Source organism: Monodelphis domestica, chromosome X (assembly GCF_027887165.1).
Source record: "Monodelphis domestica isolate mMonDom1 chromosome X, mMonDom1.pri, whole genome shotgun sequence".
In the NCBI taxonomy this organism is placed as follows: Eukaryota; Metazoa; Chordata; class Mammalia; order Didelphimorphia; family Didelphidae; genus Monodelphis; species Monodelphis domestica.
In genome coordinates, this window is record NC_077235.1 from 73914885 (window position 1) to 73928162 (window position 13278).

The 13278-nt window shown below is 41.3% G+C and overlaps 1 protein-coding gene across 1 annotated transcript in view; it reads right to left on the reverse strand.

Moving 5' to 3' along the window:
* TEX28 (testis expressed 28) overlaps positions 1-566 on the reverse strand; it is a 7656-nt gene extending 7090 nt beyond the window's left edge. Inside the window, 1 exon segment of the mRNA XM_056809855.1 lies at positions 1-566. This exon segment is cut by the window's left edge and continues 201 nt beyond it. Within this exon segment, the coding sequence (XP_056665833.1) occupies positions 1-566 (566 nt within the window).
* Positions 567-13278: the final 12712 nt, after the last annotated feature.

Consider the following 13278-nt stretch of genomic DNA (forward strand, 5'->3'; position numbering starts at 1 on the left):
TCTGTGGCATTGGCTCCATTGGCAGATTGGGCTTCCTCCGCTCTGGCCTTTGGGTTCCCCCCCAAAGGGGCCTGGTCAGTGAGCTTCCGGCTCTTGCCAGCCTTCCCCTCTAGCGTCGAGCACTTGGGCTGACTGCCCTCTTCCAGCTCCCGCAGCTGGAGCTGGTACTGTCGGAGCTTGCGTTCTAGGTGGGCGATCGTGGCCGAAGAACGCTGGTTCACCTTCTCGAAGGCTTGTCTGATGAGGGTGGCCTTGTGCCGGCCAGCTTTGGACGCCAGTTTCAGGTAGCCCACCGTGTTCTTATCCCGGCTGGTTTTCTCCACTCTCAGCTGCTCCGACAAGCACAGGATGCGGTGTTTGACAGAGTCCTGGAGGCTTTGCTTACTTTCATTGGCTGCCTGGCTGGGGTTACCTCTGGGGCCCTCATCATTGCTGGAAGAGGGTCTGCCCTCATTGACAGGGCTGCTGGGACTTTCAGTCTTCATGTGTTTTGCCTGCATTAGGAGAAGAGAAATGACAAAGACAGGAATACTGTGACCAGTGCATGTGGGGAAATTCAGGGACATCGTGGAGGCTAGGTGTCACAGTGAATAAATACAGTGCTGGGCCTGGAGTTGGGAAGACCTAAGTTCAGTTTCCACCACAGATACTGCTATGTGGTCCTGGGCTGGCCACTCTGCTGCTGTCTGCCTCAGTTTCCCCATCTGTGAAATGGGGATCACAATAGCACCTCCCAGGGTTGTTGTGAGGGTCAAATGAAATGGTAACTATAAAGGGCTTTGCAAACATTAAAGTACTACATAAGTATTAGCTCTAGTTATTATACATACCTATATTGAAGGCAAGTTTGGGAAGGCAGTCAAGTTATCGTGTCCTGTCCCCCTATTTCTCCTTAGTAGTGCTTGGAGCTCCTCCTCACGCTGTGCCCCAGACAGTCACCAAGCTTCTCTTCTGTGGTGTTTCAGGTCCCTCCTCTAGAAAAAAGAAGGTTGGATAAGGTGGCCCTTAAGGTCCCTCCCACCTGGAGGAGAAGGCTTGGTTGGGGCATTGCCTTTGAGAAAGGAGAGGCGATGTGGAATGGGTCTAGATGCCAATCAGGATAACAAAACCCCCGGAGTCTGTGCCAGCTGAAGGAACAAGGGGTTGGCCTAAGGAAGGGAAGACTAGGCAGATAGCATCACCCTCTTTCAGAATTTAAAGGGCTGTCAGGTCAAAGGGACTTGGCCTGGCCCCCAAGAAGTTTACATTTATTTATCTATTCATTCATTCATTCATTCATTTGTTTGTTTATTTATTTTTTTAAACCCTTACCTTCCACCTTAGAATCAATACTGCGTATTGGCTCCAAGGCAGAAGAGTGGTAAGGGCTAGGCAATGGGGGTCAAGTGACTTGTCCAGGGTCACACAACTAGGAAGTGTCTGAGGCCAGATTTGAACCGAGGACCTCTCATCTCTGAGCCTGGCTCTCAATCCACTGAGCCACCCAGCTGCCCCCAACCCAAGAAGTTTAATTTCTGTGAGAGGAAAAACTTTCTAATAGTCAAAGCTAGTCCAAAATAGAACAGGTTGCCATGAGAATGTAAGAGGCACATGCCCATGGGCAGTATGGATAGCCAGGTAAGAAAGGTATAGCCACATAGATTGGCGAAATGTGTAGACATGTCTCTGTATTCTAGTCCACTCCTCCCTAAGTCATGCTACAATTTCCCCCTTGAGGTGAACAGAAAAAAGACCATGCCTGGGTTCTTACTCCTCCCTTTGACTGTCTCAAAGAGGGATATTGGGCTCACATCTATCCCTGAAACATTGCTAGTCTAGGGGTATAAGTCTGCGTCAGAAGGAAAGCTTGGGCTCTGGTCACTCTTTTTTTAAAACTCTTACCTCCCTCTTAGAATTGATACTATTGGTTCTCAGGCAGAAAAGTGATAAGGGCTAGGCAATGAGGATTAGGTGGCTTGCCCACAGTCACATAGCTAGGAAGGGTCTGAAGTCAAATTTGAACCCAGGACCTCCTGTCTTTAGGCCTGACTCTTAATCCACCCAGCTCCTGAGCTGTCTGCTACTTCGGTCACTCTTAAGGGGGAAGACTTACACTTCCCAGCTTAGCTCTTTCTCACCAAATTCTGGTTACACAAAAGACCATCACAAATAGCAAACAGTGAGTAAATCAACTTACCCAAGCAAATAGAAAACAGAAATTGCAGAAGTCATGCAGATTAGGCCATATGAAAGAATATAGGAGTGACTGAGCTCTTTATTTTTTAGGTAAAAAATTCAGACTAGATTTTCCCAACTCACACAAGTTTTAGGTACAAGGACTCAGTATGTTCTGTTTATGACCTGGGCTGCTTTGCTCCTCCTTAGATATCCTGGAACTCACCACAAAATCCCAGACACTCAATCAGCACAGCCTACTGCATGTCGGGATTCTGGAGCTCAAGAGATTTTCCAGGGTCAGCCTCTCTGGTAACTGGGATTACAGACGTGTACTATTGGGTGGTGGGACATGAATGACCTCTTTTGGTGAGAATGAGGTGAAATCTCAGCTCCAACCAAGAGAGAGGGCCTGATCTCATTCGAGGACATCCATTTTGCAGTCTCTCAGGATGCAAGCCAGAAATCAGGAAAATGGGGAGCTGGCTTCCCCTGTCTTTTTGCAACTTCTTTTTCCACATGTCTCTCCCAGAATCTCTGCCCCAAGATGATGTGGCACTGACTCCACACCTCATACAGGTACACATTGTTACATCTCAGTCCGCACTCTTCTAAGTGAACTTGAGTTGTGTTTCCTTGCACATTTATAGCAACATGGCAAACACTCCAGGCTAGGTTACATTCCTCCTCGGGGCTGAAACTTTTTGTAATCCCTTGCAAAGACCAGGTGATGTGAGCTTGAAACCGGTAACTATATAGCTTAAACACAAACACCAGCACCTTCAAACAATAGGACGGTTTTCCTGGTACCTCAGGGAGTCAAATCAGTGTACCATGAGAACCAATGGGCATTAGCAGCTCATGCAATAGATGTGGCACTCTCCTGAGCATCGCCTGACAGAACACAGCAACAGCATGTTATGTGTACAGCTCAAGAGTACAGAGAAACAGATTAAAAATAACAAAGAAAACATGGCTAACGAGAGAAAGCCAGCTAACTGCAATGACAACACTAGCAATAGGTCTAATAAAAATACAATTTCACCAAAAAGCATTAGCAAATGCCCCAAACAATTACTGGACATCACTATAGTATGAATAAACACAAAAGAACTCAGCCAAATAATAAACAGATATACTCAAGTGTGTTGTACTTAACATGTATGACAATAAACATGCAATTACATGCAAGGTGCATATCACCTAGAGAATCCTGTGTTGTTGCCTGGACAAATATTTATTTATTTATTTATTTTTAAGCCCTTACCTTCTGTCTTGGAATTAATACTGTGTATTGGTTCCAAGGCAGAAGAGTGGTAAGGGCTAGGCAGTAGAGGGAAGTGGCTTGCCCAGGGTCACCCAGCTGGGAAGTGTCTGAGGCCAGATTGGAACCCAGGACCTCCCATCTCTAGGCCTGGCTCTCAATCCACTGAGCCACCCAGCTGCCCCCTGGATAAGTATTTAGCTGGTTCTTTGGCTACAAGTTAGTCTGACATTTCTTGCTTTCTGATTATTTTCTCTGCTCCTCTCCCTGAGCTAGTAAATGGTATGGGTTGACCAGCATTGTCATTACCAGGTTGTTTGTCTACACCCAGGCTGACAGCAGGGGCTGGTTGGCCTTTGGAGTGTTTATACTCTGTTGAATCTGTGCCTTAAGGAGTCTCTAGAGTTCCAGGCAGGAAAAGCCTTGTCTCTTTTGGCCCATAATAGTCCATGGTCTGTCTCCCCAGCACTCTCAGTGCCCATGCATATAGAGCACATCTAGTTCAGAAAGTCTCTGTTCCCAGTGGATGCTTCCTCCCCTCCGTGTTTGCCACGTTGTGTATACAGCAGTTCTGTCCACCTGCTCATTAGAAAGTCTAACTAACCCTCCAAAGGGCAAGAGATGCTGCTGCTGAATGTTCCTGATTGGCCCCCTTCCATTCTCTGGGGCTGTTTTGCAAACAGGCAAGTTGCCAGGGCTTTCAGCCGCTTCGTATGAGTCAGCTTACTTGGGAGTCCTTTCAATGCCCAGGTTTCTCAACATTGTCTTCTTGTAGAAAGTCTTGGTGCCTTGTGCTACCTTATTTATTGTCTTGAAAATAAGACCCCTTCCCTTTCTTCTTAGCATCAACATTCCAAGACAGAAGAGGGGTAAGGGCAAGGCAGTGGGGGGGGGGGAGGTAAGTGACTTGCCCAGGGTCACAAAGCTAGGAAGTATCTGAGGTCAGATTTGAACCCAGATCCTCCTGTCTCTAGGCCTGGCTGAGCCAGCTTATTATTTTTTGTTTCTGCTCTAGCTTCACAGTAGAAATGGTGACTGGCTGGTAGACCTCTCAGATTCTCTCTCAAATGAAAGTAGCCTCATCTCCTTTATCCAAGGCACCCAAACACAAGCCAACAGGTACATGTGAGTTCTTGGGAGCACAGTGGGAAGCCTGGAGTATAATTCCTGGTGGAATTCTAAGCATAAATTAGGAATGGAACCTAATGACTTCACTGAGATTTTGGGCTCCCACCATATTTAAGCACATACAGTTGAATCATTCAAGATGGCATCTTCTTGTAGATGGTAAGAAATAGCTCTAGACTTTTTGATACTTGTCAAGGCAAACATTTCCTCCAAGTTCTCTGCTTTGATCGCAGTGGATACTGGCAGGGAAGTCATACACTCAAAATACATTCCCCAAATGGCGAATATTGGAGATGCTGTGGGAAAACACACACATTAATATATTGTTGGAGGAACTGTGATCTGGTTCAGCTATTTTGGAAATCAATTTGGAACTCTGTCTAAAAAACTATGAAACTGTGCATATCTCTGGGAGGGGGGAGGAAAAGGAAGGAGGGAGGGAGACAATATGGATCATATAATTTCAGAAAACACACACTGAAAATTGTTATTACATGTAATTGGGGAAATTTTTTTTAAAAAGAGGAAAAAGGGGGGCAGCTGGGTGACTCAGTGGATTGAGAGACAGGCCTAGATACAAGAGGTCCTGGGTTCCAATCTGACCTCAGACACTTCCTAACTGTGTGACCCTGGCCAAGTCACTTCATCCCCATTGCCTAGCCCTTACCACTCTTCTGCCTTGGAGCCGATGCATACCGTTGATTCTAAGACAGAAGGTGAGCGGTTAAAAAAAGAGGGTAAAAAACTGTGCCATTTAGTCAACAATGCCACTTGCTTGGTTGTGTCTTCAGGTTTTTTTGGCAAAGACACTGGAATAGTTTGCCATTTCTTTCTTCAGTGTGTCCCCATTTTTTTACAGATGAGGAAGGTTAGGTGGCTTGGCCAGCGTCACACAGCTAGGAAGTATCTGAGCCTGGATTTGGCTTCAGATCTTTCTGACTCTGTCCACTGTACCATCTAGTGGCCCCAACCACACCACAATGAGGTCTATACCCCAGAGAGACCCAAGAAAGAGGAAAAGAACCCACATGTGCAAAAATATTTAGCAGCCCAATTTTGTGGTGGCAAAGAATGAGAAACTGATGCGGTGCCCATCATCGGGGGCATGGTGGGGCAAATTATGGTTATATGAATTTGATAGGATATTATTATGCCAATTGAAATGATGAAGGGGTGGCTTTAGAGAAACTCAAGAAGACGGGCAAACTGAGGCAAAATGAAGTGAGCAGATCCAGGAGGATGATTTATCTGCTACCAACAACATCGTGAAGTCGAAGAACTTTGAAGGATTTAGAAATTCTGATGAACGCAATGAGCAAGGGCAGCTTCAGAGGACTTGGGATGAAAGATGCTACGCACCTCCTCATGGAGAGATGATGGGCTCCAGATGCAAAGCGCTCATGCATTTTTGGACCCGGCCAATGACAGATTTTGTTTTGCTTGACCATACACTTTTGTAATGGGTTTTGTTTTTGTTGTTTTCTCACTGAGGAATGGGGGAGGGAGAGAATGTGGACTTGAACTTATTTCTAAAATTGAACTAAAAACACTTTTCCCATAACACTTTGGCAGCAATGAATATTCTCTGGCTTTTGACAGGGTATGCTTCTGTACTAGTCACCACTAAGATGTGCCTTTTATTTTTACTATCTTCTTCCAGAAATAGAAAAACAATGTAGAGGCATCTAGGTGGCTCAGTGAATTGAGTTCAAATCCCAGACCGTTTCTAGCTGTGTGACCCTGGGCAAGTCATTTAACCCCCATTGCCCAGACCTCTCTTCTGCCTTGGAACCGATGACAATTGATTCTAAGATGGAAGGTAAGATTTTAAAGAGGAAAGAAAGACAGACAATACAGACAAGTTCCAAAGGCTTGTTGGCACTTATTCTCATGTGTGTGTGTGTATACACATATATACAAACACACACACATATATGTGACATGAGTTGGTAATTCTTTTTTTTTACTGGAAAAGATTAAAATGTTTAATGAAAAGGACTTATTTTAAAGGTCAAATCCTCATATTCTTTTAGATTCCTCCTTCAGCCTGTTGATTGGCAGTTTCTTTTTTTTATTTTATAGTATTTTATTTGATCATTTCCATGCATTATTCATTAAAGACAAAGATCATTTTCTTTTCCTCCCCCTCTACCCCCTGTAGCCGATGTGTGATTCCACTGGGTATCACATGAGTTCTTGCTTCAAATCCATTGCCATGTTGTTAATATTTGCATTAGAGTGTTTGTTTAGAGTCTCTCCTCTGTCATGTCCCCTCAACCGCTGTAGTCAGGCAGTTGCTTTTCCTCGGTGTTTCTACTCCCACAGTTTGTCCTCTGCTTATGAATGTTGTTTTTTCTGCTGGATCCCTGCAGATTGTTCAGAGACATTACACCGCCACTAATGGAGAAGTCCATTACATTCGATTATACCACAGTGTATTAGTCTCTGTGTACAATGTTCTCCTGGTTCTGCTCCTCTCGCTCTGCATCACTTCCTGGAGGTTGTTCCAGTCTCCATGGAATTCCTCTACTTTATTATTCCTTTTAGCACAATAGTATTCCATCACCAACATATACCACAATTTGCTCAGCCATTCCCCAATTGATGGGCATCCCCTCATTTTCCAATTTTTGGCCACCACAAAGAGCGCAGCTATGAATATTCTTGTACAAGTCTTTTTGTCCATTATCTCTTTGGGGTACAGACCCAGCAGTGCTATGGCTGGATCAAAGGGTAGACATTCTTTTATCGCCCTTTGGGCATAGTTCCAAATTGCCCTCCAGAATGGTTGGATTAATTCACAACTCCACTAGCAATGAATTAGTGTCCCTACTTTGCCACATCCCCTCCAGCATTCATTACTTTCCTTTGCTGTTATGTTAGCCAATCTGCTAGGTGTGAGGTGATACCTCAGAGTTGTTTTGATTTGCATCTCTCTGATTATAAGAGATTTAGAACACTTCTTCATGTGCTTATTAATACTTTTGATTTCTTTATCTGAGAACTGCCTATCCATGTCCCTTGCCCATTCATCAATTGGGGAATGGCTTGATTTTTTGTACAATTGATTTAGCTCTTTATAAATTTGAGTAATTAAACCTTTGTTAGAGGTTTTTCTGAAGATTTTTCCCAATTTGTTGTTTTCCTTCTGATTTTAGTTACATTGGTTTTGTTTGTACAAAAGCTTTTTAATTTGATGTAGTCGAAATTATTTATTTTACATTTTGTGATTCTTTCTATGTCTTGCTTGGTTTTAAAGTCTTTCCCCTCCCAAAGGTCTGACATGTATACTATTCTGTGTTTACCCAATTTACTTATGGTTTCCTTCTTTATGTTTAAGTCACTCACCCATTTTGAATTTATCTTGGTGTAGGGAGTGAGGTGTTGATCTATTCCTAGTCTCTCCCACACTGTCTTCCAATTTTCCCAGCAGTTTTTATCGAATAGTGGATTTTTGTCCCAAAAGCTGGGATCTTTGGGTTTATCGTATACTGTCTTGCTGAGGTCGCTTTCCCCCAGTCTATTCCACTGATCCTCCTTTCTGTCTCTTAGCCAATACCAAATTGTTTTGATGACTGCTGCTTTGTAATATAGTTTGAGGTCTGGGACTGCAAGGCCCCCCTCATTTGTGTTTTTTTTTCATTATTTCCCTTGATATCCTTGATCTTTTGTTATTCCAAATGAATTTTGTTATGGTTTTTTTCTAAATCAGTAAAGAAATATTTTGGGAGTTCAATGGGTATGGCACTAAATAGATAAATAAGTTTGGGTAGTATGGTCATTTTTATTATATTGGCTCGTCCTATCCATGAGCAGTTAATGTTTTTCAAATTGCTCAAGTCTAGTTTTAGTTGTGTGGCGAGTGTTTTGTAGTTGTGTTCATATAGTTCCTGTGTTTGTCTCGGGAGATAGATTCCTAGGTATTTTATTTTGTCTAAGGTGATTTTGAATGGGATTTATCTATCTAATTCTTCCTGCTGAGATGTGTTGGAGATATATAGAAAAGCTGATGACTTATGTGGGTTTATTTTGTATCCTGCAACTTTGCTAAAGTTGTTGATTATTTCAATTAGCTTTTTGGTTGAATCTCTTGGATTCTTTAAGTAGACCATCATGTCATCTGCAAAGAGTGATAACTTGGTCTCCTCCTTGCCTATTTTGATGCCTTCAATTTCTTTTTCTTCTCTAATTGCTACTGCTAGTGTTTCTAGTACAATGTCAAATAATAGAAGTGATAATGGGCATCCTTGTTTCACTCCTGATCTTATTGGGAATGCATCTAGTTTATCCCCATTGCAGATGATATTAGCTGATGGTTTTAGATATATACTGTTTATTATTTTTAGGAACAACCCTTCTATTCCTATGCTTTCTAATGTTTTTAATAGGAATGGGTGTTGTATTTTGTCAAAGGCTTTTTCTGTGTCTATTGAGATAATCATGTGGTTCTTGTTGGTTTGCTTGTTAATGTGGTCACTTATGTGGATGGTTTTCCTAATATTGAACCAGCCCTGCATCCCTGGTATAAATCCTACTTGATCATGGTGGATGACCCTTCTGATCACTTGCTGGAGTCTTTTTGTTAGTATCCTATTTAAGATTTTTGCATCTATATTCATTAGGGAGATTGGTCTATAGTTTTCTTTCTCTGTTTTTGACCTGCCTGGTTTTGGAATCAGTACCATGTTTGTGTCATAAAAGGAGTTTGGTAGAATTCCCTCTTTGCTTATTATGTCAAATAGTTTGTATAGTATTGGGATTAACTGTTCACTGAATGTTTGATAGAATTCACTAGTGAATCCATCGGGCCCTGGGGATTTTTTCTTAGGAAGTTCTTTGATGGCTTGTTGGATTTCATTTTCTGATATGGGATTATTTAAGAATTCTATTTCTTCTTCTGTTAGTCTAGGCAGTTTGTATTTTTGTATATATTCATCCATATCACCTAAATTGGTGTATTTATTGCCATATAATTGGGCAAAGTAATTTTTAATGATTGCCTTAATTTCCTCTTCATCAGAGGTGATGTCCCCCTTTTCATCTTTGATGCTGTTAATTTGCTTTTCTTCCTTCCTTTTTTAAATTAGATTGACCAGTACTTTGTCTATTTTGTTTGTTTTTTCAAAGTACCAGCTTCTTGTGTTATTTATTAAATCAATAGTTCTATTACTTTTGATTTTATTAATTTCTCCCTTAATTTTTAGGATTTCTAGTTTGGTTTTCTGCTGGGGGTTTTCAATTTGGTCGCTTTCGAGTTTTTTTATTTGCATTTCCAGTTGATTGATCTCTGCTCTCCCTAGTTTGTTAATATATGCACTCAGGGATATGAATTTACCTCTGATTACTGCTTTGGCTGCATCCCAAAAGGTTTGAAAGGATGTCTCGCCATTGTCATTTTCCTCGATGAAATTATTAATTGTTTCTATGATTTCTTCTCTAACTAAACGATTTTGGAGTATCATATTGTTTAGTTTCCAATTAGTTTTTGATTTAGTTTTCCATGTACCATTACTGATCGTTATTTTTATTGCCTTGTGGTCTGAAAAGGCTGCATTTATTATTTCTGCTTTTCTACATTTGTGTGCCATGTTTCTGTGACCTAATGTATGGTCAATCTTTGTGAATGTGCCGTGTGGTGCTGAGAAGAAGGTGTATTCCTTTTTATCCCTATTTATTTTTCTCCATATGTCTATTAATTCTAATTTTCTAAGATTTCATTCACTTCTTTTACCTCTTTCTTATTTATTTTTTGATTTGATTTATCTAAATTTGATAATGGTTGGTTCAAGTCTCCCACTAATATGGTTTTACTGTTTATTTCTTCCTTCGATTCTCCTAGTTTCTCCATTAGAAATTTGGGTGCTATATTATTTGGTGCATACATGTTGATTAGTGATATTTCCTCATTATCTAAAGTCCCTTTTAACAAAATATAATTACCTTCCCTATCCCTTTTGATCAGGTCTATTTTTGCTTTGGCTTTATCAGATATCATGATTGCCACTCCTGCCTTCTTTCTGTCAGTTGAGGCCCAGAAGGTCTTACTCCATCCTTTAATTCTGACCTTGTGGGTGTCTACCCGCCTCATGTGTGTTTCTTGGAGACAACATATGGTAGGGTTTTGGATTCTAATCCATTCTTCTATTTGTCTACGTTTTATGGGTGAGTTCATCCCATTCACGTTCAACGTTATGACTGTCGCTTGTGGACTCCCTGGCATTTTTTTTTTTAATTTTATAGTATTTTATATGATCATTTCCATGCATTTTTCATTAAAGACAAAGATCATTTTCTTTTCCTCCCTCCCACCCCCCGTGGCCGACGCGTGATTCCACTGGTATCATATGTGTTCTTGACTTGAACCCATTGCCATGTTGTTAGTATTTGCATCAGAGTGTTCGCTCAGAGTCTTTCCTCTGTCATGTCCCCTCAGCCATTGCAGTCAGGCAGTTGCTTTTCCTTGGTGTTTCTATTCCCACAGTTTGTCCTCTGCTTATGGATAGTGTTTTTTTCTCCTTGATCCCTGCAGATTGTGCAGGGACATTACACTGCCACTAATGGAGAAGTCCATTACGTTCGATTATACCACAGTGTGTTTGTCTCTGTGTACAATGTTCTCCTGGTTCTGCTCCTCTCGCTCTGCATCACTTCCTGGAGGTTGTTCCAGTCTCCATGGAACTCCTCCACTTTATTATTCCTTTTTGCACAATAATATTCCATCACCAACATATACCACAATTTGTTCAGCCATTCCCCACTTGATGGGCATCCCCTCGTTTTCCAATTTTTGGCCACCACAAAGAGCGCAGCTATGAATATTTTTGTACAAGTCTTTTTGTCCATTATCTCTTTGGGGTACAGACCCAGCAGTGCGATGGCTGGATCAAAGGGTAGACATTCTTTTATCACCCTTTGTGCATAGTTCCAAATTGCCCTCCAGAATGGCTGGATCAGTTCACAACTCCACCAGCAATGAATTAATGTCCCTACTTTGCCACATCCCCTCCAGCATTCATTACTTTCCATAACTGTCATGTTAGCCAATCCTTCCTGGCATTTTGATATCCTTCCCTAATTGTAACCTTTCTTCTTCAGCTCTACCTTTTAGTCCAGTGATTTACTTTAAATCAGTCCCCCTTGTACTTCCCTTTCTACCCCCCTCTCTTCTTATTCCCTCCCTTATTTTCCCCTGTAGTCTTTTTAAAATTACCCCCCCCCACCTTCTCCCTCCCTTGTATTGCTTCCCTCCCCACCAGTCTGTTTTTTACCCTTCTACTCCCTATAGGGCGCAAATATATTCTCTTCCCCAATGGATTGGATTGTTCTTCCCTCTTTGGGTCAGTTTCAAAGTACATAAGAGTTGAGTATTTCCTATCTCCAACCTCTTTACCCTTCCAGTGTATCGATGTTCTCCCCCCCTCCCGCCATGAGCTTCTTTGTGACATATAAATTTACCCCCATTTGTTTCTTTTCCCATTTCTTTTAGTCATAACCTCTTTTCTCTTTTAGCTTTAGTCATGTATATATATATATATATACACATACACATGTATATGTATTTATGCATGCATATATCTATATACCTATTTATGTCTTGTCCTTTCATCAACAGTTTGTCACTGTTCCCTCTGAGTGTAGTTCTTCTAGCTGCTTAGGTGATAACAACAGTTTTTAAGAGTTGCCAATGACCTCTTTTCTTATAGGGATACATATCTTTTTAACTTATTGAGTCTCTTAAAAAACTTTTTTTTTGTTGTTGTTTTTCCCCTCTTTTTTAATTACCTTTTGATGATTCTCTTGAGTTATGTGGTTGGACTTCAAATTTTCTGTTCAGGTCTGCTCTTTTATTTATGAATACTTGGAACTCTTCTGTTGTGTTAAATGACCATACTTTCCCCTGTAAGAATATAGTCAGTTTTGATGGGTATTTTATTCTTGGCTGTAGGCCTAGTTCTCTTGCTTTCCAGAATATCGTATTCCATGCCTTTTGGTCCTTCAGTGTGGATGCAGACAGATCCTGTGTTATCCTCACCGTGTTTCCATGGTATCTGAATGGCTTCGTCTTGGCAGCTTGTAATACCTGTTCTTTCATCTGATTGTTTTTGAATTTGTCTATAACATTTCTTGGTGTTGTCCGTTGGGGATTAAATACAGGGGGTGATCTGTGGATTCTTTCAATCTCCACTTTCCCCTCTTGTTCTAGGATCTCGGGACAGTTTTCCTGGATAATTTCCTCTAGTATTATGTCCAGGCTTTTTCTTTTGTCGTGGTCTTCTGGTAGTCCAATTATTCTTAAATTGTCTCTTCTTGAACGATTTTCTAAATCATCTGTTTTGTGAATGAGATGCTTCACATTTTCCTCAAATTTTTCATTCTTTTTGTTTTGTTTTATAGTGTCCTGCTGCCTTGTGAGGTCACTTGATTCTAGTTGTTTTACTCTGGTTCTTAAAGATTGGATTTCATCTTTGGCTTTTTGGTCGTCTTTTTCCTTCTGGTCTGAGTTTCTTTGAAGATCGTCTTTCATCCTCTTTATCTCGTCTTTCATCTCCTTTGCCTCATCTTTCATCTCCTTTGCCTCATTTTCCAGCTGGATGATTTTGGCTTTCAGGACACTATTTTCTTGTTTTAGTTCAAGTGCCTCTGTTTCCAGATGACTTATCTTAATTTTTAAGTTCTTTCCCCAATTGTCTTCAGCCTCTCTTAGTTGTGTTTTGAGTTCTTCCACAGCCTGT